Source organism: Physeter macrocephalus, chromosome 1 (assembly GCF_002837175.3).
Source record: "Physeter macrocephalus isolate SW-GA chromosome 1, ASM283717v5, whole genome shotgun sequence".
NCBI lineage: Eukaryota > Metazoa > Chordata > Mammalia > Artiodactyla > Physeteridae > Physeter > Physeter macrocephalus.
Genome location: NC_041214.2, coordinates 51792942 through 51820914, shown reverse-complemented (window position 1 = coordinate 51820914; position 27973 = coordinate 51792942). Strand labels below are relative to the sequence as shown.

Sequence of the window (27973 nt, the reverse complement as noted above, 5' to 3'; positions counted from 1 at the left end):
CCTTAAAACTGACCTATGTAATAGAAAGGCAATGGGACTTCTCATCCCTGGACGTCTCCGAGGTTCAGGCAAGGGACAAAAAATGGCTGGAGTAAATCAAGATCTACTCCTTTTCCTCCCACTCTAGCTTCTAGTAGTCTGGATCAGTATCATTACTTTCACTTCAATTCTGAGGAAATTTGGAGAACTGCTAATATCACAGAGGGAAAAATATGTATACACAGGAGATTTTATTTCTCCCATACTACCTAATTGGAGTAACCACGCAGGAATACATAGACCCCAGGTATAATCAAATTACCTCTGTAAAGTCTCGCCCTAAGACTATTTTTGGAAACTAGGGATTTTCCAGATTAGCGAAAGCTGTGGCGTTGTCACTGGCTCAGGCCTGAGTTTCGCAAGCGAAGCTGCTAAAGCAGCCGCCCTCCAAGTCAATACGAAGCCTTCGCCTTACTTCGAAACCCCTGTGAACCACACGCTCATCGGGGAGGTTTTTTTTTTTTTTTTTTTTTGAGCCGAAGTAGTTCACATTCCTGTTTTCTAAAAATACTGTAAAGCACCCTTCTCCAGATTCCTTGCGGGTCACTTTAAATTACAAGTTCGTCCATACACGACATCGGAGTAGCCACTTCCACCCGCCAATGTGGGCGAAGGTCGACCCAACGCCTCCCTTTGTGCTCGCCGAAACTGCGCCACCTAAAAGCGAAAAGTTAGAGGAAGAGAGACGGGAGCACAGGGACGCACATTCTAGACAAGTTGTCAACGCGCAGGAGTTACAGTAAATTTTGCAGACTCGAACTTGGGGATAAGGTATCTTGTAAAGCTATCTTGTTAGCCTCCCTTATTATACTTGTGGTTAAAAATATTACAAACGAGGCGGCTTGGGCTTGTTTTAGGAAATAGAGCACCTCCTCGACCGCTCTGGAGGCCCAGCGGAGAGGGAACCCAGGTCACCCGAGCTTCCCGCCACTCCCGGGCCAGTGCAAGGTTGAGGCGCCGCGGGCAGAGTCGAGGCCTGAAGGGACTAGTTGGCGCACGCCGGAGGGGCGTGGTGACGTCAGGGCGGAAGCGCACGCTGCGTGAAGCGGCCAAGAACCCGGCGGTCACGGGAATATCCGTCGCGCCGAGGACGCTGGTTAGTCTCTCTCCGGGTTCCGGCTGCGTTGGGCGTGCGTGCAGCTCGCTGAGACCATGGCGTCCGGGCCTCACCCCGCCGCGACCGCTGCCGCCGCCGCCTCCTCGGCCGCCCCGAGCGCGGGCGGCTCCAGCTCCGGCACGACGACCACGACGACGACCACGACGGGAGGGATCCTAATCGGTGACCGCCTGTACTCGGAAGTTTCGCTCACCATCGACCACTCGCTGATTCCGGAGGAGCGGCTCTCGCCCACCCCGTCCATGCAGGACGGGCTCGACCTGCCCAGCGAGACGGACTTGCGCATCCTGGGCTGCGAGCTCATCCAGGCCGCCGGCATTCTCCTTCGGCTGCCGCAGGTCAGTGCTCCGGCCCCGGGCCGACCTGCTGCGCCTCCCTCTCCGCTGCGTCCCGGTACCGCCAGGTCCCGGCCTGGTTGGGGGTGTCCCCCTGGGGCTCTCCAGCCGCGGGTCGCAGCTGGAGCCCGGGCATGCTGAGAGTGGGAGGGCGCCGGGCGACGGGAGGACGGGGACGGGAGCTGTTGGCGGCGGGGAGGGGGAGGGGAGCGAGCGGCGGCGGCACAAAATGGCGGCGGCGCCTGGTGCGGGCCCGCCTGACCCCTGCGCTTCCGTTCTTCTCTCTTGTCTGCAGGTGGCGATGGCAACGGGGCAGGTGTTGTTTCATCGTTTTTTCTATTCCAAATCTTTCGTCAAGCACAGTTTCGAGGTAAGTAGAGCGGGGGCGGGTGAAAGGGGATTTTTTTTCACCCGGAAATGGGAAGGAGGGCGGAGGTGGTGTCAGCAGCCAGTCTTTCCAGAAAGGGAGTGGTTAGTTTCAGGCCTTTGTACCTAGTTCTCACCCACTGGGAAGTAGGGCCTTTAGGATAGTGTTTTAGAACCAGAAGATGAATCCTGAGCCCAGGTGCACTGTTATCAAGAATTAGAATTTTCAACCAAATGCAAAATTCCTGTGAGATTGAGTTTGCCTCTGTATTCACAAGGGGGATTAAGCAGTAATAAGAAAGCATTACACTAGCATAGCCGGTAACTCTATGGCCTAGAAATGTCAACTACTATTTCATTTCACCAAAGGTCCTAAAGTTCCTAGCTGTGTCTTAAAGTTTCTTCAACAGGATAAGTTCCTTAGACTTTGAGAGGGGCACTTTTTTCTAGCAGTACTCTGAAGTGCCATAATCTATAACAACTTTTTATTGGATCATGGTTCTTTCAGATTGTTGCCATGGCATGTATTAATCTTGCATCAAAAATCGAAGAAGCACCTAGAAGAATAAGAGATGTGATTAATGTATTTCACCATCTACGCCAGTTAAGAGGAAAAAGGTAAGATTGGCATTATTGAACACAGATCTCTTGATACTGCTGTGCTGTGCACCAATCATCAGATCAAAACATTCTTTCCTCTCAAGTTAAAACCGATGCAAGGGAAAACTAACTTTAATTTAGGTGTTAAAATTCACATAGGAATACGCTGATACTTAATTTGAAAAATCACAATTAACCAGTTATCTAGTTTGTAGAGGCAGTTGCGTTTATGGACATTCCTAACAGTGCTGTGAAGCCAGTCCTGTGGTTTAAGATTAAACAAGAAAGGGGATACGTTTGACTCAAGTGTGAGTGTATTCTGTAAGTTATTTTTCCCCTCCCTTCTCTGGAAGACTGAAGGCTGGAAGTGTAAACACTGCAGTTCAAGTTAATTCTGTGGCAAAATTTTGTATAGATTGTTTTTCCACGGGAAGTCCCAGTTAATTCCTTACCAATTGAGGTTGGCTTTTGTTAGAATACTTCTCAACATTGAACTACGATATATCCTATAGTACCGGATCTGAAAGGACTGCAGGATGATAAAGTTTGGAGTCAAAGGGATTAAACAGGTATTTTGTTTTGGTCAGATGACAGTCTCAGTGAGTGGGTTGCATTTAGATAAGGCCCATTTATCTGATCTTGTAAGAAAATAGAGACCAAAATAGTGTTGTCTTTTAGGTGTCGTGGATACCTGCTAACACTTTATGTGTTCGTGTGAGGCAGTACCAAAAAGTTTTAGTTGCAGTGTTTTTGTCTATAGATGATCTCTAGTACATGCTACAAAAGAATATACTCGGTGTAGATTAGTTCTTGTGTTCACTTTTTAAGGAATTGTTGTGATGTTAGATAAATTTGTACTGAGTTTGAAAGGAAGTTAGTTATAAAAGGATTTTAAGTCATTTGGGGTTGGTTAACGGTTAGTACCCAATTAGTATCTTACGTGAGTGGTCTTTATTTGCTGAGTCTGTAAGTTGGCAGTAATGGAATTGTTCAGAGACAAGCCAATAGTAACCTTAAAATGTGAAACATTAATACCCAGATGTTTTCACAGCATTTTTCAGTTTTCTACATTCTTTATTCTGCCATCTTTTCTCATTAACTGTAACCATTTCCAGGGATAGACTAATTTTTTTAGTTTTCATTTTAAAATGTCTTTTAGCTTCTTAGTTGAGGAATCCCTGAAAATTGGGAAGTTTTCAGATTGGTATTTAGCATGGTCTGAGCTAAGACTTATATTTAGATCTAAGTGATTCTTCAGGGTGTTAAAACAAAATGACACTAATAAAAAGGTTTTGTATCTTTTGTCAAAGGATTCTGTGTTTGCTTAAAGGAAATAGTTTTGTTAGTATTCTTTGGACTGTTGAGCTAACTATTATCATTTAGTATTATCTACTTTGAAATTTTTCTTTGAGTAGTCTTGATTTCAGAGTAGGTCCTCTTAACTATAAAAACCTTGGAACTTAAAACATCTCACCTAATTTGACTGTTGTGTCTGATGTAACTGTGGTTTTTTTTTTTTCCTTTTGGTCATTATCGCAGAGAAATTGTGTCTCAATCTTAGAAGTCTGATTATAGCATGAAATTTAAAAGGAGTTGTTAATTGCATGGAAGTCTTTTTTTTTAAGGCAGGATGTAAAAAGTGTTCTATGCATATTACAAGTTTACTCAGACAGGTAGCTTGTATATGTTATTAACTTCAACTCTTTTTTCCCTTGCAACCGACTATACAGCGACCAGCTACATTTACCAAAGCCTGGGTGATGTGGAGTGGTACATAGCGATGAAGCTGTCGTCATGGCAACAGTGAGTGAAGTATCGAAAATCCCCAAGGAGAAGCCAGTGCTCTGAGAATAGGTCACTGGAATCGGGGACTAACAGGTTGGCCACTGGTGAACCATTTAGAAAAACTCCTGTTTCTTGTTATAAGCGTTTGTCTTTGCTGTCCAAGTTATTAGAACGATAGTTTAGTAATTTTTTGCATAGGTTAATGTTATTAGAAAGTACTATCAATATTACACTTTAGTTCGGTAAAGTATATATCAGTTTGTCTTATGGTGCTGTTTATTTTAATTTATGAATAGCTTTAAATTGAAGTGTGACCTTGGTAATAACAGAGGCATCGTTTTTATAGACTTTAGGTCACTGTAATTAAGTCCTGACTACATATTAGAATCACCAGAGGAGCTTTTAGAAAGAACTAACGCTCAAGCCCCATCCTGGATTTTTTTTTTTTTTTTCTCTCCAATTTTTTGTAGTTTGAGAATGGTTTTTTAAGCTCAGAATAAATGGCTGAATTTTAAAAAGTAAGATTGCTTTTTTGTTTCAGTAGTTTTCAATTATAATTTGCTTTTGAGATGTAGCATACTCTTAGCAAATTAAGAGTTTTATATAGTTTTAAGGCACCTACCTTCATACTGTAAGGCTTCTCTAAAAGAAGACAAATATTTGAAGCCTTGTGCAACCCACTCATTGGTGAATATGGTGAGGTATTTTCAACGTGCATATAGATCATAGATTAGAGTTGGAAGGGAAGAGATCTTGTTGTTTAGTCTAGCCTTCTTCTGCAGTTTATTTTGGTGGCTCTAAAAGTGTTTGTTTAAACACTGCCAAAGAAAGAACGTTCTTTTGAGGTAGGAATTACAAATTTATGTAGGTTGAGTAGCAGTCTGCCTTCTTGTAAACTGATCTCGTTTAAGTATAGTCTCTTAAAGAACTTGTTCTTCATTTTCTTGGTCCTTTGTACCACGTGAGTGAGACAAACCATGTTTGGATCTGCTCCTGAATTTGTTGTTGTGGTTGTATTTCAAGATCATGTTGAAGGAAAAATAGCTATTTTGAGAGACCAGATAATAAACGTCAAATGACCAGAACCCAGAATTTCATACTAAGATTAAAATTAGAAAATAGTTCTTTTCATATAAATTAATCTGAAAAATCTGACCAAGTTAAAAGCGGAGGAGGTAGGTACAGTTAGGTTTGGGTATTTTTTGATCATGAAAATTTTTTTCTGAACAGATGGTTTCTTTTAAAAACATTTTAAAATGTTACCTCTTCAGACTTTTATTGGAAAGGAAAGTTTACCTAATTGGGGAGGAAGAAATTTTAGTAAGCCTTAATTCAATTTGATGTACTTGTTATCATGTAAGGTACTAATTGATACTTTAAAGAAACCATTTGCTTAGGCGGTTTAATCTTTTTTACTGCTGTTATATGGGGACACATTTTTCTACTTCTGATAGAAAATAGTCTTTGTTAGTAGTGTAAATTACATATTCATCGAGTCTTTGATTTGTGAGGTAAAACCAGTTCTGAACAAAAAGAAGGTATCAGATTATACACCTACAAAGTTAACTTTGAAGACTACAAGTAATAGTAGGCCTAAGCAATAAGCTGCATACTTAGTGGAATTATAGTAGATAGTAGTTTGGTTTTCTTAATTGGTTTAATGTTGGGATTTTGACACAAAAAAATGGGAAAGTAAAGATTGCGGCAGAATGGATGGGAAATAATTTGTGTAAGCAGAATTAATGATTAAACCTGATTTGGGACTAACAGCCATAATTCAAATGTTTAGTTGGTTGATTGCAAGAAAATGAATTTTAACAGAATTTGAAATCAGCTCTTAAAGCAAGTTTAGTAAGAGGTATAATGAATTTGTTCGACATAAGTGGGAAAAAATGAGACAAAACTGCTTTTATAATAATTTTATAAGGATCCTAATGGTGCAGTTTACTGTTTGAGTTGCACGTTAAGGGTTAAGGTGATGCGCAAGTATAACACCACAGGTGTTCTGTCTCCTAATGAATACCTGATGAAAGGGCCATCAGATAACTAGTCCATCGGTTAGTTTTAAGTAGATTTGACTTTTTTTCCAAATTTTCTGTTTTAACATCTGAAAAATCATAAACCTTAAGATCTTTGAAATATGTTTTCATATATACATTGTTTTCATTTGAGTTAAATTTGGTTTTTTTCCAAAGAACAGTGAACTTGTAGCCTATTTGTCCTGATAAAAATGGGTTCATTAATATGTTTTTATGTTAGAAATCAGCTCCCTCCCCAGTTGGTGGCCGCATTTCTCACACCTTTCAAAGCTGTAAGAAGAATTGAATTGCGTGAAGGCCATTTTAAATATTGTTAACATGCTATTTCCCATCTTGTCAGCTTTGCCAACTTTTGTCTTATATCCAACTTGATAGAAATCGTATAGTATAGAATAACTAAAAATAGTTAAGCATTCCAGTTTTATAATTTGAAATAGAAAGAATGGTAGCTGATTGTTTTTACTCTGGTAGCATATCACTACAGGGTAATGTAGCTTATTTCAGATTCTTTTCTGATCTTCAAATGGGTATCTAGGTTTTTGGCTAACATGGGCTTAAATTTTTCTGGATTTGGTGTGCATGGTAAAATGAGTTATAAGTGGGGACAATGTTCAGAATGACTGTCTTTTAAAATGTTGTGTTCTGCCCAGAGCAAAAACTCTTGAATCTTTTGGCTGAAAATGAATTGAGTATGGGGAAAAGTATTTAATTGTTCTACCCAGATACATAACTTATCAGGGTCTTAATAAAAACGTATTTTTTGTTGGTTGGATCTAAGAATGTCTCAAATGAAGGACATTGGGATATTTTATAGGCTTTAAAGTGAAAGTCTAAGTCCTGACTGACTTCTCATTAAGAAACTAGTTTTCAATTTTAAGACTTAAAGATGTTATAATTGAAAGCATTTTTCCCCAGAGCATTGAACCACTGATATATCACCTTCTGCATTATAACGTTTGAAGCTATCATAATTTAGTCTGGCATAGAGACCTTGAGTACTCTTCTAGTTTGTTCATTATGGTTGGTCTTCCCATCTCTTTTGCCATTGCATACTAAAGTTACTATCTAATAATGACAACTCTGACCAAATTTTGGCCTGGTTTTTATTGATCACTTCGAATTTTAAATCTGATTTTTAAAACATTTCTTTGGTAATTGAGCTGAATCTATAGTTTCCAGATTATTTTCTTTAACAGAGATTCTTAGATCAGTTTATTTAAACAAATTGCCCATTTAGGGGAATCTGAATTAGCTACCCACCGTTTTTTCCCGTAATTTTAATTTTGGCCTTAAATTAGCCAAGAGTTGATATTTTATAAAATGAGTAAAATCACTATAATCTTATGAGGTCTTTATAATACGTATTTTCAAGAGCACATTAGTTTTGTTCCTGGAGTCTGTGGAGACTAACGAGGTTTGTGGAAATAAATCAGGCCGCCTGTCACGTAACGTATAAACCTAAAATATCTGGATGAAAAATATCAACAAGGATGTATCTAAGAGCATTAGAGTGAATTTTTTTCATTGCAGGGTTTTGTTAGTAAACTAGGAACTGAGTCTAGAAAGTATATATTTAATTAGCATAACTTGGACAGCACAAGATTAATGCTTTTAACTTGTTTGCAGGAGTTTAAAAAGCTGGTTTCTGTTGCCAATAGTTGGTTGGAAGGGAAAATGGAGATGCCACAAATAAAATTTTTTGGATGTGCAAAACAGTTTTGATTTTATTTCTTACAAACTATAGGACTCCAAGCCCCCTGATCCTTGATCAGAACTACATTAACACCAAAAATCAAGTTATCAAGGCAGAGAGGAGGGTGCTAAAGGAGTTGGGATTTTGTGTTCATGTCAAGCATCCCCATAAGGTGAGTTGTAGAATACAGAAATTACGTTCGTAAGTATTAGGGTTTTTCTTAAAATTTTATTTTACATGAATTTATATTTGGGAGTTGGTTGTAAACAACTTTTTGGAGATTGATATTTATCAGTAAAATGGGAGTTGAAAAGATTTGGGTTCAAATATTTACTCTTTATTTTGTTCTTTTTGCTTCTGAGGTAACCCAGTTTCCATACCTAGAAAACGGAGATGTTTAGATATTAGCCAAGGAATAAATAATACGTGTATCTGCAGAAGTACCTGACAGTATGCTACCCTGTTGCATGGTGAAATGCTGAGTGTGGCTGTTTTTAGCATTATTGAATGTTCTTAGGTTTCTCCAGTGTCTCTTGGCTTCCATACGCTCAACACAAGCCGTAGCACGATGGTTAAGAGAACAGGTGCTCTGTGGGCAGGACCATCTGCACATAGAAACTTGTTTCTGCCATTAGCTGTGTGACCTAGGCAGATATCTCTTTCTCAGATTCCACATCTCTAAAATTGTAAAATGAGAGTGATGATAATACAGGTCTAGAAAGATCAGAACTGAGGTAAACTCATTTATGTGAGTTTTAAATTTATCATACTTTAGTGTGATAAGCTTCACTGTAGAAATACTAGTTTAATTACTTACCCACTCTGAGTTGTACATAATATGTATCATACCCATTGTGTAACTTTAAAAACATAGAAGTCTCTAGGGTTTTTGTACCTTGGGAAATTAATGAGATAATCATTTCCTGTCACATGAAACTTAGTTACTGTTCTTAACTGATTTAACTTCCATTTTTTTTCCTGCACAATTTTGGAACATTACGTCTCCATGTGAACTCTAGTAGCATAATAACCTACATTGACTCTCGGGTACATTTTAGTTGGTCTGTATTATTTATACAGTTTGTAGAAGAATTAAAACTTGCACCTAACATTTTCAGTTATTTATGTTCATTGAACTCTGTACTCTGAAAGAACCACCAGTATGCTAAACTGAGTTTTTTTCCCTTGTCCTTCAGATCATTGTTATGTATTTACAAGTCTTAGAATGTGAACGTAATCAAACCCTGGTTCAAACTGCCTGGTAAGTTGCTTTTTTACATTTCTTTCCTAGCCAGGAAAACAGAAGCAGAAATAAAGTAAGTTTCATTTTCCCTTTCCAAAATAATGAGATGAGTTTGTTTTGGTGCTTTTTGTTTTTTTGTTTTTTAATGAAAAGGTAAATAATGCTTATTTCTGCTTCCTGTTTTCTTGGCTTGACTAATTACTTTTAATGGAGAACTCAATTTAACTTTGTTCTTTTTTCTACTCTTTAATTAAAGGGTAGTCCATGATGGTAAGTCATAGAACTCTGCCCTCTGCACTTCAGCCCATGACCTCAGGATGGCCTGATTGGCTGCCCTGCTCTCCAGCCAATCCAGTGCAAGCTCTCATCCGAGATTCACTGAAGTGGTCCATATCCATCTGGCAGCATCTTCTAGTTCTGTCGGGGTGTCAAAAGGATTTGTATATTTGCTTCTAGAAGTAACTCTTCAACATGCCTATGTATTTAATGTATACCTGTAACTATCAAAATGAATAGCTCATTTTTGATAGATTTGTTGTCCAGCCATTATGAATTAAATGATTTTTGTTAGGAGTTTGACTAGATTTCTATTTTTTTTGGTATGTATAGCATGAATTCTACCAATGGAGACGGCAGCTTAAAATGGGCACCATTACCATACTTGATGAATTCATAGCTGCTGGGCTATTGGAGGCAATAGTATTAGAAGAAGTAAAGAGATGTTAATATTAACATAGCACTTTAGAACTTACTTTGTGTGATTTGCAGTGCTTATTTAAAGTTAAAACAAGGAGTTCGTGGTTCAGCCACAACTACTGTCTTAAGACTGTTGATGATGTGCAGTACTTAAGTGATGTAATTCTTATGTTCTGGACTTATGACTGCCATGGTTCTTTTTGGGCTCAATAAATATTAGTAATACTAGAAAAGTCTCATTACTTTTATAAAATGCATGACATTTTTAAATATATGTTCTATAAAAAAGATTTTTAGCTGTTTTCATGGGTAAGGAATTTTAAGAAATAGTCTTTTAGTTTAACCTTTTGAACTATTTGTAAAATTTCTTCAATACTTTAGGAATTTTGTGGGGAGGGTTCACTAATATAAAAGTCCAGTAATTTATTAACTGAAGTAGTTACTGCTTTTATTTATACTTAGTCACAAAAAGGTATGTAAACAAGGCTGTTGTATGTGTTTTTTGCTCTTCACTTCCCAACCTAGGTTTTCTGAAGTAGCTTACTTAGCTTTCTTAATATAATTTGGTGAGTGCTTACTGAAAATGCCTTTTTTACCCCTCTCACAGTATTGAGTTTTTGAAAGAACTTGACACTGCTTTTCATTGTGGATAAAGGAGAGAGATGGTCAGTAATTAATGGCTTGAAGTATTGTTGGAGTGGTTTATTTCTGAAACTAGTCATGTCAGAACTGACTTTCATTGCTTTTCATAGAAATGTTTTTAAAAAACTTTACATTCTATTTGGAATAATGAATTATTTTAAAGGACTTTGCTTATATATAGGAGACATGAAGAATGATTCTAGTGTTAAATTCTTATCTCTTACGGATTTTTGAGTTAAGAATTGTCATATGCTAGAATATTGAAGATGAAAATATGAGAAGAAAAAAGAATAAAGTAGATTGAGTCTCCAATTTTATGTAAGCTTCAGAAGAACTGGTTTACATACAAAGCTTATGGTTGAAATATTTTTCAGGAATTATATGAATGACAGTCTTCGAACCAATGTATTTGTTCGATTTCAACCAGAGACTATAGCATGTGCTTGCATCTACCTTGCAGCTAGAGCTCTTCAGGTAGGTTATATATATAGCCTGATAATATATATTCTATAGTCCTGTAGGATAAATCACAAGAAGTATCAGTTCTCCTAATAAAAACTGAAAATTTCATCTAAACTATTTTGTTTTTATGGTTTAGATTCCATTGCCAACTCGTCCCCATTGGTTTCTTCTTTTTGGTTCTACCGAAGAGGAGATCCAGGAAATCTGCATAGAAACTCTCAGGCTTTATACCAGAAAAAAGGTAATTCTGTTTACTAGTGTTTGTGTTAATATTTTGTCATTGCTAAGAATCTAAACTTCTGAGAAATACTAACTCCACTTCCTTCAACAGCCAAACTATGAATTGCTGGAAAAAGAAGTAGAGAAAAGAAAAGTGGCCTTACAGGAAGCCAAATTAAAAGCAAAGGGATTGAATCCCGATGGAACTCCAGCCCTTTCAACCCTTGGTGGATTTTCTCCAGCCTCTAAACCATGTAAGATTAATTCAGGATTGAAATGAGTACTGAAGATGTATGGTTATTAGAACGCTTTAGCACTTAACAGTTGCATAGAAACAAAGATGTTAAGAAACTATTACTGTTTTCTCTCATGACAGCCAACTGAGGACTGACACTTGGATGGTATTTGGAGTCACATTTAGAAACAAAATTGGCGCTCTGTAAAATCTAATAGTTAACATGCCTTACTATGTTTTTTTTTTTTTAACAGCATCACCAAGAGAAGTAAAAGCTGAAGAGAAGTCGCCGATCTCCATTAATGTGAAGACAGTCAAAAAAGAACCTGAGGATAGACAACAGGCTTCCAAAAGCCCTTATAATGGGTGAGTATACTTGAGTTAGAAAAATGGCCTGAGGAATCTTTTTATGTGTTTAATTTCTAACATACTTAGTATGCAACTAAAATATTGTGTGGGTTTTTTTTTTTTTTTTTTAAGTGTAAGAAAAGACAGCAAGAGAAGTAGAAATAGCAGAAGTGCAAGTCGATCGAGGTCAAGAACACGATCACATTCTAGATCACATACTCCAAGAAGACAGTAAGTAAATACTCTCTTAGGGAAAGCCGTCTTATTTGGAGTAAAGGTTCTGGCTTTTTAAAAAAATTGCACATAGACTGTTTTCAAAGTTAGGCTAGATTTAGTCTTTTAATATGAGGTAAATTGTGAGAAATGAGTTTGGAAATAACGCTCTGTAGGCATGTGGCTTTTTTGTGTTGTGGTGGTGTATGTAGGGCATTCTATTCTGTTTTTGTCCACGTTTTGTGAAGTGTAGGGCCTGGCTGACCACTTAATAATTAATAACCAATAATCAGGACAGCCATAGCCAAAGAAGCTTCGCTAATTAGCTTTATAATTAGATGGCTAGCTACTTGTGGCTCTTCAGTGGTTCTTTTGAGCATGTGGGAGATAATTCAATAAATATCTAGGGCACTAAAAATTAATTACTCCCCTCCTTGGAATATAGACATATAGTAAATTTGTTCAAGATTTGTCTAATATGTGAACAGGCTGGAGGAGAGGTAGCAAGGGGTGGGGAAGTACAATAAAAGTCTTCAGTCTGGCCTGTTACACCATTTGATAGTTTTGTTTTGAACCTGCTATGATGAGCACCATCAAAACTAATCTGTCCCCAGTAGAAGCTGAATCTAAACCTCAAATTTTTATCATCCTAAGTTATAATAATAGGCGGAGTCGATCTGGAACATACAGCTCGAGATCAAGAAGCAGGTCCCGCAGTCACAGTGAAAGCCCAAGAAGACATCATAATCATGGTTCTCCTCACCTTAAAGCCAAGCATACCAGAGATGATTTAAAAAGTTCAAATAGACATGGCCATAAAAGGAAAAAGTCTCGTTCTCGATCTCAGAGCAAGTCTCGGGATCACTCAGACGCTGTCAAGAAACACAGGCATGAAAGGGGACACCATAGGGACAGGCGTGAGAGATCTCGCTCCTTTGAGAGGTCTCATAAAGGCAAGCACCATGGTGGCAGTCGCTCAGGACATGGCAGGCACAGGCGCTGACTTTCTTCCTTTGAGCCTGCATCAACTTCTGATTTTGGCTATTTACAGTGTGATGTATGGACTCATAATTGAAACAAACATTAAAAGCAAACTGATTAGGATTTGATTTCTTAAAATTCTCTAGGTCTCTAGAAACACTGAGGACATTTTCTTTTGAAAAGAACTATGGTTTTTTTTTTTTTTTTTTTTTTTTTTGGTTTTTTTTTTTGCACATAAAATGCCCTAGCAGTATCTAATTGAAAACCATTGTCAGGTTCAATTGTAATTATTATAGTTGTGTATTGTTTATTGCTATAAGAACTGGAGCGTGAATTCTGTAAAAATGTATCTTATTTTTATACAGATGAAACTGCAGACACTGTTCTATTTAAGTGGTTATTTGTTTAAATGATGGTGAATACTTTCTTAACACTGGTTCGTCTGCATGTGTAAAGATTTTTACAAGGAAATAAAACACAAATCTTGTTTTTCTAAACTGCTTCATACATCTTATTTAAATAAATTATTGAGAAAAATTTTAATAGTAAAATGGCTGTACTGATTTTCTGACAGACCTGTTCTTTCCTCCGTTACATAAAGTTGGAGATTATTAAAATGTAATTCTTACTTGCATTGGGAGCTATCTTAGAAATCTTCTCTGTGTATATGGAAAAAGCAAATGGGTGTGGCCCAACAGTGTAACAGTAAATGTTTTATTGTAGCATGAAACTAAGTCAAAACTTGATTTGCACATAAATGGCACCATAAGGTTATTTTAAGTCGGTTTTAAGTACTGTTGCAAAGGTGAGCAAACCAAAACTTGCAACATGACAGCAAATTAGAGACAACTACTGAGCGTTAACATTTTTCTTGAGGTATTTAATGACGCTTTTTATCTAAGCTAGGAGAACTAAGTAATAAGGTGAGCTGCCCACCCCGCCGGGCTGGCTGTTAAAGTCAAGTCTGACCACAAAGAAAAACCAGAAGTCATAGCCAAAATAATATTTTTAGAATTATTCACATGGAGTTATTTCCCCAATATTTTAGAAGTCAATTTAGAGATTGTAAAGGCCATAATAAATAAAATATTGCTTTATAGTTAAAATTTTCCATTAAAATTTTCACCCATCTTCATTACTTACCTTGTCCACTAGACTTGGCTCCAAATGACTTGTTGCTGTTTCAAAAAATCAAATACACCCACAAAGAGATGAAGATTTACTGCCACTAAGGATGTTTAAAAAGAATAGTTACAGCTTCTGAAGAGGATTCCAAAGATTTCCGAACACATTTCAGCAGTGGCGGGCAGTGGGGCTGGAAAAGGTAGAAAGCCTCACAGGGAGACAAGATTCACTTGGATATAAAAATGTCGGGTATGATACTTAATCAGTTACATTTCTGACTAAAAACTAACATGGCCTAGTATGAATGAGCAACTTCTGGAAGGATAAACAGTTCATTTAGAGTGTTCTTTCTACATGTGCTTTTATGATACAGTTGCTGGTATTTGTGCAGAGCTTAAACTGCCTCTAAATAGCAGTTTCTTTCCTTTACAAGACTGGCATGAAGAAAGGCACAGGCAAATGTCAAGGCCCTGTTGAACAAATTAATCCTGAATTCTTAATAGTGTAGAAATTTTTACCTAGCCTATCCTTGTTTGGAAATAGTACACAGGTGAAGGGGTTTTGTGAAGATGGAAGGTATGGAGGATACATCTGCGTGTGAGGTGAGGGTTGCATGTCAGACGTTGCTTTGGGATGATAACTTTTCCTTGTGTCCTAATTTTTGTCTTGTGCTTTACTGAATCAGTTTTCTAGGTTGTCAAGAGCTTGACAACCTTATGCTGCTGTACCCAAATTGAAAAACTTAATTTTCAGACTTACGGGAAAGTCGGGTACCCACCTCTTGGCTCCGAAAGTAATGATCAATTCTAGGTCAGGCAACGTTGTTTATACCTCACCAACTCACCATTCCACCTCCCACCCTTACTTGGAAGAAAATCCCAGACAAATGATTTCATCACGTTATTTCAGTCCAAAAGGTAAGGGCTTTTTAAACGTCCATAATATTTTTATTATACTTAGAGTAACAGTAATGTCTTAGTATTCAGATTTCCCTTACTATCTCTCATTTGTTTTTATAATTGGTTTGTTCAAACAAGGTCTATATTTGGTTTAAATCACAGATTGTCCATCTTTTTTTTCCTTGAAATTTAAAGAAATTGGGTCATTTGTCTTGGAATTTTCCATATTCTGGGTTGGCTGATTGTAACCCTATGGTGTCCCTGAACACATTTTTCTGTTCCTTGTAGATCTCAAGGTTTGGTAACTTTAATTTTTTTACTGAAGTTCAGAAGTCTGGGAACCCAGGCTATGTGTTATTCTGAAACGTACTAAATCGCAGCCTCATTCACCAGGTATCGCACCAAGTTCCTGATGTTAATACATTACTGCTTGTACCTCAACAGCCTTGTATGTGTGCGCCCCATTTGTGTCTGTCTGCTCCCCTTTGTTTTCTGCTGCAGCTGTAAATCTACAAATAAGATGTTTGGCATTCGTGCTAATGATTCTTAATACAAGCCCTTTCATGGGGAAAGTCGAGTACCCACCTCTTGGCTCCAAAAGTAATCAATTCTAGGTCCAGCCTTGATCCCCTCGTGTCCCTTAGAGTGTCCACTCCTGTGGCTGGAAGACACAGTTTGACTTTGTAACCATTTGAACTTTGTCCATTTCTGGAATAAAAGGAACATGGGCTTCCATGTCAACTCTGCATTCAAGTTATTCCTCTTCTAAGATGATGTGGCAAGTTATTTAACCTCTTGTCTGCAAACTGGCCCTTAACTCCCAGCATTGTGCACAGTATGTGTGTTAAGACATAAGGGGGTTCTATTTTTACCCCTGCAACCCAAACAATTCATGTTAGAAAGCACCTAACTACTTAGAGAAGTTTGAATTCTATGTTTCCTATGAACACAGTTCAAAATACAGCTGTTTCAGAATGCTGCCTTACTGAGATTAGCTCTGAATCTGAACAGTACAAGATTCTAATAATTAAAGTGTGAAATTAACACCAGCCTCCTTGATTCCAGCTGTCCTCTTGACCCTTCTGCTTTTGCCACCTCTGCTCAGGATAATTCTAACCCAGTTCTAAGGACAGGAAATTCCTACCCTGCCTGGTTCTCTGTCATCAAATTCCTTTCCTCTATCAACTATCATCTCAATAGTAGGTGTAGTAGCATTTCTATCTGTACGTCTTTGCCACGGTCCTTCAAACAGTAGCTAATGATGTATTGGAAACAATCCCATGTTGTTCTAATACATAAAACTTGCAGTGGTTTCTCATTTCACTCTACAAACCCCTGACTCCAGCTGTATGTGATCTGACCCCTGCCAGCCTCTTCCATCAACCAACCTCTCCTCTTCCTCAAATGTGCACATCTATTCCTGGTCCTTCCCACTTGCTGTCCTCCGTGCTTGGGATGCTTTTCTTCCATATCTTGTGTAATAGGCTTCATTCAGGTCCCCTCTCCAGAGTCATCTCTCCAGAAATAAACCCCTCTTGACAACCCCCATCAACATTCTTTTCCTTGCTAACATTAACTTTTTCATAATGCTTGCCACTATCTGAAATTACCTTATTTTATCATTGACTCTCTTATTAGAATATAAGCTTCAAGAGAGTAGCAGAAATGTGATTTATTCATTACTGTATGGCCCTTACCTAATCCTACAACAGTGCTTGGCCTGTACTAGGATATGCAATAAATAATGAGAAATGAATGAATTTCACATACACTGATTTGCTGAATGGGACTTTTAAGCCCTCATCTTTCAAGTTTGAGTGCATGTTCTTATTCCAACTTCCTTTCAGTGAATGTGTATATTCCTTTTACCAGGTTCTAGGGTCCTGGAGCTCACAGACAAAAGGGGGCAGATAGATAAACTACAGCCCAGGGGTAGCCAATTGGTGGGCCATGGGCCGAATCTCAGCTTGCTACGGGTATTTGGTTTGTGCAATGTTTGTTTTAGTGAACTAGCTGCTAACATTTTTTAATTGGAAATACATAAAAACCTAGACCTCCAACTTGTTTATAAAAATTAGAATACATGAGATCTACAATCCCTCAAGGCAACAATTGACTAAGCACCAAGCAGCCCTCTGGTTGGGGTGTGCACACTACAGTGTGTTATAGTTCTGTCTACTCCCTCTCAATTGCAACAGCGAAGCAGGTGTCAGTTTGCATTTTATCACTGTGTGGACGGTGGTATCTTTCCTGGATCCTACGCCTTTTGCTCACTGATGTTATCTGCCTGAACCTTGCAGTAGACCCCTGACATCTCGAAAGATATCCAAGACCTATATGAATCCCCACATCTGTGAATGTGGCATTGTTTGTATAGGCTCCTGGGTCAGTTGGAAATCAGATTGTTTACTGTGCCCAACATTTCTCCACTAGTTACCCGCAGTATAATGTGGTTTACCTTTTCAAACTGGAATTCCTCACTCGAGCGGCTGTTTCATTGCTGGAGCACTTATAGAAAAATTCCACAAGTGGATTCTTCCTGGTTTTACATAGAGCATATGACACATCGGATCTTTGAACAGAGCACGAGGCACATCATCACGCTAAGCCGCCCTGAGGCTCAGTATTCCACCCTAAATTACAAAAATTTTCTGCTCAAAGTATATTCTTTTTTTGGGCTTTTTCAAATAAACCAAGTTTCATTCATTGGACAATATCACACACACGTATGTATATACACATATATATGGGGGTGGTATAGTTGATGTAGTTTCAGGTGTACAACATAGTGATTCACAATTTTTAAAGGTTACCTTCCATTTGTAGTTATTATAAAATATTGGCTATATTCCCTGTGTGTTGTACAATATATCCTTGTAGCTTACTTATTTTATACATAATAGTTGGTACTTCTTAATCTGCTACCCGTCTTGCCTCTTCCCCCTTCCCTCTCCCCACTGGTAACCACTAGTTCATTCTCTACATCTGTGAAGCTTTTTTGTTATACTCACTAGTTTTTTTTATATTCCACATGTAAGTGATATACAGTATTTGTCTTCCTCTGACTTATTTCACTTAGCATAATACCCTCCAAGTCCATCCATGTTGTTGTAAATGGCAAGATTTCATTCCTTTTATGGCTGAGTAGTATTCCATTATGTGTGTGTGTGTGTGTGTGTATATATATATATATATATGTCACATCTTCTTTATCCATTCATCTGTTGATGGACACATGTTGCTTCCGTGTCTTGGCTATTGTAAATAATGCTGCTGTGAACACTGGGGTGCATATATCTTTTCAAATTAATGTTTTCATTTTCTTCAGATACATGCCCAGGAGTGGAATTGCTGGATCATGTGGTAGTTCTATTTTGAGGTTTTGAGGAACCTCTATAATCTTTTCTACAGTGGCTGCACTAATTTACATTCCTACCAATACTGTACAAGGGTTCCCTTTTCTCCACATCCTCCTCAGCATTTATTTGCGGTCTTTTTGTTGTAGCAGACTACTTTTTTTTTTTTTTTTTTTTTTTTTGTGGTACGTGGGCCTCTCACCGTTGTGGCCTCTCCCGTTGTGGAGCACAGGCTCCGGACACGCAGGCTCAGCGGCCATGGCTCACGGGCCCGGCCGCTCCGCGGCACGTGGGATCTTCCCGGACCGGGGCACGAACCCGTGTCCCCTGCATCGGCAGGCGGACTCTCAACCACCGCACCACCAGGGAAGCCCTTCAGACTACATTTTGTACACGATTGAAAGAGTCAGCAAACTTCAGTCAAATTGCAAATGTCAAGTTTCTACTGTAATTGCATATACACCTGATGATAGCTTTCATGATAGGTTTCTACCTAGAGAAATAAGGGTAGCGAAAGTCTTGATGTTCAGGTATGTGGCAGATAACCTGCATATAATTAATACCTGCTTGCAGGATCCTTGCTATCTGGGTGGAGACAGTTTTTTTTAAAAGCCAAGTAACATCCAAAGTAATGCTGAGTATATTTTAGGTCCAAGCAAGCAGTACACTGAGGGCTGAGTTCAAGAAGGAAGAGGAACCGCTGTGGCCTAGGCGCCTTGGAAAGTTCATAGAGGATAAGGGAGCATGGGCTGGGCCTAGGATGGGAAGGATTTAAAAGGATAAGAAGGAAGAGGCTGTGCAACCTTGAGGCAAGATTCGGGTTATAGACTCAGGGCAGCTTGGCGTGTCCCCCAAGAGGGCACACTAGGCTTCTTTTCTCTGACACGAGGGGCTCATTCGGGGCATAATGAACTAATATTGGAGCAGAAATGGTGAGGCTTATGGAGTCACACTGCCCGGGGTCTGCTGTCTAATTTTGCACATACTACTTAACCCCTCTAAGCTTCCATTTCCCAGCCGTGAATTAGTCGTTGAACCGGCTGTATTCAGATAAGCATTAAAGGAACTGTGCATATAATACACTTAGTGCAGTGTTAGGCTTGTAGTAAGTGTTAAATAAATAATGGTATTATCATTATTAACATCATCGGAGGCTTGGGGATGCCAGAATAAGGTGCCTTATAGACCGGAGAGCCGTTTTAAGCAGATGGGTGGCTATTATTTTCCTAAGATTGCCCCAACAAATTACTACAAACTTGATGACTTAAAACAAATGTCTTCCCCCTCACAGTTCTGGAGGCTAGAAGACTGGAATCAAGATATCGGCAGGACCATGCTCCCTCTGAAGATTCTAGGGAAGAATCCTTCCTAGATTCTTCTGGCAATCCTTGGCTTGTAGCTGTGTCACTGCATTCTCTGCCTCCGTCTTCACATGGCTTTTTTCTCTGTATGTGTCCTCTTCTCATAAGGACACCAGTCATTAGATTTCGGGCCCACCCTAATCTAGCATGACCTCATTGTAACTAATTACATCTGCCAAGACACTATGTCCAAATAAGGTCACATTCTAAGGTTCTGCGTGGATGTGAATTTTGGGGGGACACTATTCAACTCACTACAGGGACATAAAAAAAATGTTGAAAGAAATTGGAAACACTTTAAAAAACATTTTCATTTTGAAATAATTTTAGACATAAAGTTGGCAAAAATACTACAAAGAATTCCTGTATATCCTTCACCCAGGTTTCCCAAATATTAACGTTACCACACTTGCTTTATCACTCTCTCCCTCATACACACATGTGTATGTGTATGTAATGGATCTGATATTTTTGAGAGGAAGTTGTTACAGTCACGATGTCCCTTTACCTGTAAGTATCTCAGTGCATACTCCCTTAAAAACAAGGACATTTCTCTTACATAGTCAAAATATAATTATCAAAGTCAGGAAATTAACTTAATTGATCCCAAACTATAATCACTGACATTTTTCAAATATTGCCAATTTTCCTACCAATGTCCTTTTCCTGGTCCAGGATCCAATGTAGAATCACACGATGCCTTTAGTCCTTTCATCTGCAACAGTTCCTCAGTCTGTCTTTCATCACTTTGACATTTTTATTTGGGGGAGATTTGTTTTATTTTCCCCAATATGATAGTTTGATAAATTTCAAATCTTTAAGGAAAATTGTAAGAGTAGTACAAGCACTACCCTTATATTCATTACCTAAGATTCATTAATAGTTGATGTTTTGCTACACTTGCTTTGTATCTCTACGTATCTATGTGTAGACACATATTTTTCTTTTTCTTTTCTGAACGATTTGAGTTACTTCACCCCTAAATACCTTCGCATGTAACACCCAAGATCAAGGACATTTGCCTACATAGCCACAATACAACTGTGCTCATGGTCAGGAAATTTAAACACTGATATAGTTATGTAATACACAGTTTATGTTTGAATTCTTCAGACAGTTGTAGTAATGTCCTGTATAACTGTGGGTTGGTTGTTTGATCCAGGATCCAATCAAAAGATTATGTATTGTATTTAGTTGAGTATCTCTTGGGCCACATTAATCTAGAAAATTCCCCGTGATTAGATTCATGTTAAACAGTTTTGGGAAGCATACATACTACATAGATGATTGCATATTCTCAGTGTATCACTAAGAGGGCACATGTCAATTCGTCCCACTATCAGTGATGTTAAATTTGATCACTTGACCGAGGTGGTGTCTACCAGATTTCTTCACTGTAAAGGTATCTTTAATCTGTACTCTGTGGGGTTATACATGAAGACTGAGTGAATTTCCTGTTCCTTGGAAGTTTTTACCAGTGGCTTTACCATCCATTCATGGCCTTGGCTGGAAAATGATTTTTCCAATTCTAGCTTGTTTAAACATTTATTCTTCTGAAAAGAAGAGCTTTCCCTTCACCTCTTCGATTTTTTTTTTTCTCCTCTGTGTTGGGTCTTTGCTGCTATACATGGACTTTCTCTAGTTGCGGCGAGCGGGGGCTACTCTTTGTTGTGGTTGCTGCGCGGGCTTCTCATTGCGGTGGCTTCTCTTGTTGCGGAGCACGGGCTCTAGGCGTGCAGGCTCAGTAGTTGTGGTGCACGGGCTTAGTTGCTCTGCGGCATGTGGGATCTTCCCAGGCCAGGGCTCGATCCTGTGTAACCCTGCACTGGCAGGCAGATTCTTAACCACTGTGCCACCAGGGAAGTCCCTCCACCTCCTTAATTTTTTAAAGTATCTATGGATTCATAGATTTTTAAAATTCAATGTGTTATAATTCTTTCCTATCATTATTCATTATGATGTTGAAATCATGCCAAATTAGGCCAGTGGAAGCTCCTTTGACCTTTCGATATGCCCCCATTTGTTTTGGGGCGTTACATTACTTTCTTGTACAACAAGATTATCCAGGCTCACCTGGTACTTTCTCTGCTTTCAACCTGGGAATGAGCCACTCCTCTAAGAAGTATAGGTTCCTTTAAGTGAGGGACCAAATTCTGGCTATTAGGGTGTCATCGTTTCTACACCTTTTTGTATGAAACTTCTGATTCCAATCCATCACTATAAGATTCTGTCCCTCTCCGCCCCCCCACCCGGTGTAAAACAGTGGTTTTGTAGACTGTCCCTTAATTGGGGATTTTCCAGTATTTCCTTGTGGTTAGATCTGGGTTTTGATACAACAGAAGTGAGTGTCCTCTCAGTGCACCCTCTTAGGAGGCATATCATGTCGATTTGTCCCATTACTGATGGTGTCAGCTTTGATCATTGTGTTAAGGTAGTGTCTGCCAGTGTTCTCTACTTAAATGTTACTATTTTTACCTTTGTAATCAATCAGATACTTTAAGATCATATATTTTCATCATAATTCTGCCTGCTAACTTTAGCATCCATTGATGATTTTTGCCAGAAACATTTACTGAAAATAATTTTCTGGGACTTCCCTGGTGGTCCAGTGGGTAAGACTCCGCGCTCCCAATGCAGGGGGCCGGGGTTCGATCCCTGGTCATGGAGTTAGATCCCACATGGATACCGCAACTAAGAGTTTGCATGCCACAACTAAGGAGCCCGCCTGCCGCAACTAAAAGATCCTGCATGCCGCAACTAAGACCAGGCGCAGCCAAAATAAATAAAATAAAATAATTTTCTAATTCTATAATATCATCCCTTCTACATGTATTAGTTAGAGTCTCACTGGAAGGAAGAGCATTTCTTCATTTGTAAATGGACTAATTTTGTGGGTTGTAATTCATTACTATCATTATGTATTTTGTTGTTCAAATTATCCCAAATGTGGCCAATGGGAACCCCTTTAAGCTTTGAGATGAACATTTTAAAAACTTTTCTTCATATGTGTGATTTACCGAAAGATTCCACCATTTGTACGTTCTCTGGAAGTGTAAAACAAGAAGTTCTCGGGCTTTCTCATCAGCACTGGCTTTAGAGGGGATGAAGTGACTTTTGAAGGTCAAGATGCCTACACTGCCAGTTCTTAGAGCTTCTCATGGCTGAAATTTCCGGAACAACTGTCCTTCAGTCCAGGACAACCTCCCTCCCTCACGGATTATAATAGTTTCCATACTCTGACAATCTGTTCTTTCCCGACAGGAGCCTTTTAGTTTGCAGTACGAGGTAGTAATAAGCACTACCGCCACTAGAGGTCACTGTTTGGCTGGAGGCGCCGGAAGATCTCTCATCAGCTGACTCGTAAGCCTTATTCTGAACACAATAAGGACTTGTCTGTTTTCAAAGGAGCAACAGTATCTTTAGACATGTCCACTTAAGCCTCATTTGGCCCCTTAATCAGACTTGAACCCTTGATAACAACTCTAAGAGTATATGACTTTGCTAAGTTCTGCTGGCAGAAGAATAGACAGCAACCTCAATATATATGTGCACCGACTTCCAGGTGCCGTTCTATTTCACATATAGTAACTCATTAAGCATCTTTCAAAAACCCTGTGGTGGTGGGGAACCCATGAGGAGGTGACTTCACCCAGCTAGTAAGTGGTTGAGCCAGGATTCAACCCGAAATGGTTTGTTCATATACTTACCCACTGTACTGTGTATCCACCTGCACGGCTTTGCTAGAGTCCCATTCTGATCTCATCTTTCCATATCAAGCCTGGAATCACTGGCCTCTTTATAAACCGCTCACATAATGAGATTTGAAATTGTCGAGTCTTTCATAGCTTGGCAGTGGATGCCGCTCACCTGCTGTGCCCTGGGAGCTCGTCCAGCAGTCGTGCCCTGGCCCACACCTCAGCCCAGCCTGCCTTCGTGGCGGCAAGCTGACCAGTCTTGGGGTTGCTCCCAGTAACCCTGTGGCCCTGTTCAGTGTCATGCCCAGAGTATCCGAGGCCACCAGCTTTTCCCCACTTGGCCCTTTCTTCCTAGAAGCAGTAGCAGCCTGCTTTGGAAGCTGCTTCAAATTAAGCCCAAAGAGAGATACCTGATAAGGTTTGAGGTCTTTCCTCCTTGGCAGTGGGTGGTGGAAGGGTCATGGGTTCTGGAGTTAGACCAGCCTGCATTAGAAACCCGTTGGTCCTGATCAGTGCTGTGTGGCCTTGGATAGAATGGCTTAACTCCTCTGAGCCTGAGTTTCCTCATCTTTGCGTAGACAGTGATAACATTTCCCTGATTGCTGTGAGAATTAATGATATACATAAAGGACACCGGTACAGGGTAGGAGGTACTTGATAGATTTGACTGTTATCACTTCCTTAAAGGCACAGCCCAATCCCCACCAATCAGAAAAGCTGAACCTGATGTCACAGCCTCGGTGGAGCTCTCCTTTTTACCAAACACGGGTGCTTCCTACTGCCTGTGTTATTTCTTGAGCAATGAAAACACTGGCAAGTGTCATCTCTTGTGCCTGGACTAATTCTCCAACTCGACTCCAGTCAGAGCTGGGACGGTCCTTTATACAAACTCTAGACACCTCGTCTTAACCAGGGACCCAAAACAGTGCCCAGCACATGACTGTTGATGACAGAAACTAACTGAAGTCAGTTCACAAGTATTTATGGAGTATTTACCAAGTGTCAGGCCATGGGTGAGCCTCTGGGAACAGGGAGGAGATTAAAACCAAGCCCCCCCACTGAAGGAGCTCCTGCTAAGGCTAACTTTTTCTGCAAAGGCCTGGAATAGTTCGTGCACTTTTCCAAGTATCCAATTCCCAGGGGAGGGCTTTCTTGGTCGAGGCAGTCTAGTTCACTGTGTTTCAAACAGGAGGCAAAAGCGAAGTCCACAGCCCAGAGCCTTTCACCCTGGAGAGCACATAACATGGCCTTTAGTGCCCGAGGACCCGGGGGGCCACTCTGGACCTCACAAGCTGCTCCAACCACCTGCTCCTTAAGACCCGCCAGCAGCCCCTGCTCTCACGGGGGTAAGAGATGGTGAGAGAGGAGATGGCCACGCCCTCCTCACCACGAGGGGGCAGTGTTAGACCGCAGGCGGCGGAGAACTCAGTCAGTGATGGGTTCCCTGGTGACTCACTCCAGCAATGTGGTGTCTGCATGATTTGTTCTTGGGTGGAGTGGAAAAAGGAGAGAGAATGGGTCGGAAAAAATGAAACCATCTGTTGAATTCGCAAGCTGCCACAGTCATGAGTTCAACCAATGTTCAAGTGACTCTAAGTATTTTTAGTGCAAAGGAATAAGGTAATTTGAGGGTTTCAGAAAACAAGCCCTGTCCAGAAACCCAAATGATAATTGAAGAAATACTATGCATTAGCAAAAGCTTTACTCTTTCCTTTGCAAAAACAAAATGACTTTTTTTTTTTTTTCCAGGAAAAGGAAGGCTTTCAGAAGTTAAAAGAAACACAGTTGACTGAGTAAACCCCTCCCCACCCTTTGCAATTGAATAAAGAACCTTCCCTCTTATCTAGGTTCAGAATGGGCCAGCAACCTCGGTGTGGGCACTTCATAAATATTCATCGATGATGAAAACGTCGAGAGTGCAAAGTTTCTGTCATCTCAAGAACCCTTCTGAAATGCCAGCAACTGAAGCAGGATCTCCACTATCCTTGGCAAATCTTGAACAAGAAAAGCCCAGTTCAATTCAGCTGGTTATGTGGGAAGAAACCAAACAAGGACAGTGGATTAATCCCTCCCAGAGTCTGGGGTTGTGACTGTCCTTACAAAGAGCAGAGCAAACTGAAGCCATGCGTAGGATTTTTTAAACAACCACTCCCAAAACATCCAAGCCATTGGGATTCAGTGAGTCCACTTTGTGGAAAAAACCTTCCCCACTTCCCTGTGCGTCGGAGAAGCAGGCTGTGCCTGTGAGCACACAGCTAATGTCAGAGCAGGGTGTGGCAGTGCATCTGTCATCTCAAACCATCCTGATCACGCTGTATCCATTGAGCTGAGGGACATTCAGAGAGAACATGGTGAAACCAATACATTGGTATGTTGTCGGGTCAAGGTCTGCTTGTTTTGGCCCGGGGAACACCCGGCCTTGGCCCGCGTGATCTCGATAAACAGAGATGAATGTACCTCAGTAACCATTGCCCAGACTGCCTCGGTTGGTGAAGCCGGGTTCTGGCGGAGTTGTGCCAGCAGGCCTTGGAGTCCTTCCATCAGAGAGCTGGGCTCCATTGGCCCCTACAGAGACCCCTTTCTGGTTCTCTGTTTGCCAGTCGCTGACTCAGGCCAGAACAGGGGTAGGGCAGCCACTGCTTGGGTGTGGGCCTGGGCTATCTTAGGCCTGGAACAGAACAGCCCTATTTCCTCACACCAGCCCCCCAGGCTCCACCCACACCGCCAGCCCAAGGAGTAGCTCTGTCCTCTCTCGGCACTAGAAGGGGACAAGTGGCTTCCCAGCTGTTTGGGGCTCCCAGGCGCTGGGGGTGGGGGGGTTCTCTGAGGCTAATGCCATTAGGAGCTGAAGCCCCTCTCATGGACTCGAACCCGCAGCCAGCATGGTGGCATGTGGGTGTGCAGGCCAGGCCCTGGGAGCACCATGGCACCGGCCACAGCTTCAGCCCTCTGACCGCAGCCTCGCATGTGCACCTCTACCTCTAGTGCCCCCTCCCCTCCCTCCTGCCACCCACCTTGTCAAAACTTGCCCTTTCATTCATCCTTCAGAGACTGATCCAGGACCTACATGTGCAAGGCAGACCTTTGCTGAGAGAGGTAGGCTATGGCTCCCTCCTCACAAATCCAAAAGGCCAGGAAGGAAAAGAGCATTAACTGAGGCCGTGCTTTGTGCCAAAAGCGTCAGATGCAGGGTCTCTCTTAATCCTGCCCTCTCACCTGAGCAGAAGGTCTCATTATTCCCATGAGAACCTGAGGCCAAGAGCAGGGCCGCTGCCGCCTGAGCTCACAGCTCAGCTTCGCTCCTCACCCTGTGTGAGCCTGGGCGGCTGATCTGACCTACATGCCCACCTGGCCAGGAAAATGGGAATCAGGCTGTTGAAAGCACAGAAGGAGTTAACTTATGTAAAAAGTGCCGGGGGCTGCCCTGGTGGCGCAGTGGTTAAGAATCCGCCTGCCAATGCAGGGGACCACGGGTTTGAGCCCTGGTCCGGGAAGATCCCACATGCCGCGGAGCAGCTAAGCCCGTGTGCTGTGACTACTGAGCCTGCGCTCTAGAGCCCGAGAGCCACAACTACTGAAGCCTGCGCACCTAGAACCTGTGCTCCGCAACAAGAGAAGCCCCTGCAATGAGAAGCCCGTGCACTGCAACGAAGAGTAACCCCCGCTCGCCGCAATTAGAGAAAGCCCGCGTGTAGCAACGAAGACCCAACACAGCCAAAAATTAAAATTAAAAAAAAAAAAAAAAAAAGCGTCGAGAGCAGCCGTGTTAGTTATCATCATATAGTATTAGTTTTATCATCATACAGTATTAGCTTTATACGTTAAAGATGAGAAAACAGAGGCCACGGATCAGGTGTAAAGCACAGATTCTGGTGGGCTCCACGCAAATGCTCCCCCCAATCCCATGCTGTTTCTCTTTAACATTGTAAAGTGTGGTCCCATCCCAGGGATGGTTACACTGAGCCTTCAAAGTGAGTTTTAGACCACTGTGTGGGAGAGAATTTGGAGAACCAGAGGCGCCGGAGTCTTATTTGGGCCCTGAAATTGTATCCCTTGAGCTGAAGGCTGCCAGCTGCCAGCAGTGGGCTCATTCCCCATCTCCGGGCAGAAAGGTCCAGGCTGCTCTGGAGAGGGCTGGCCCTGGTTCCTCCCCTCCTCTACTTGGCAGCCAGCTGAGACCACAGGATTCTGACTCTAACATCATCGTCTCCATCCCTTTCCTAAAATCTGAGTTGTTTTTCCTGAAAATATGGCAGAGGTGGAATTTAAACTCAAGCCCTCCTGGCTCCAAAGCCCATGGACTCTCCATTCTTATCTTGGTCAGCTGCCCATAGCTGCCCAGACATCTGTGGCAGACAGACAAATGAGGCCACTGGGATTGACACAGTCAGGACTCGGCCTTCATGTGTAGTGGAGGCAGGGAACAGGAAACTGGGCCAAAGGCCGAGACTGCAGGGAGTGGAGCGGGACGGGCACAAACACGTAAGTTATCCAGTCACTCAACTTATAAATCCAATCAGTGGG

General features: G+C 40.9%; 1 protein-coding gene across 1 annotated transcript; it reads left to right on the top strand.

Annotated features, from left to right (window-relative positions):
- Positions 1-229: 229 nt before the first annotated feature.
- Positions 230-13510, top strand: CCNL1 (cyclin L1). Its single transcript, XM_007116417.2, has 11 exons — positions 230-1494; positions 1787-1861; positions 2366-2475; positions 8026-8146; positions 9171-9235; positions 10930-11029; positions 11154-11258; positions 11349-11490; positions 11726-11837; positions 11952-12050; positions 12687-13510. Exons 1-11 carry the CDS (start codon positions 1192-1194, stop codon positions 13033-13035), a joined length of 1581 nt encoding a protein of 526 aa, XP_007116479.1. The 5' UTR covers positions 230-1191; the 3' UTR covers positions 13036-13510.
- The last annotated feature ends 14463 nt before the right edge of the window (positions 13511-27973 follow it).

Coding starts and splice junctions, on each gene's coding strand:
- CCNL1 (XM_007116417.2), top strand. CDS start 1,192: ATGGCGTCCGGGCCTCACCCCGCCGCGACCGCTGCCGCCGCCGCCTCC. Junction 8,147..9,170: donor ATGTCAAGCATCCCCATAAG/GTGAGTTGTAGA, acceptor CTTGTCCTTCAG/ATCATTGTTATGTATTTACA. Junction 11,838..11,951: donor TCCAAAAGCCCTTATAATGG/GTGAGTATACTT, acceptor TTTTTTTTTAAG/TGTAAGAAAAGACAGCAAGA.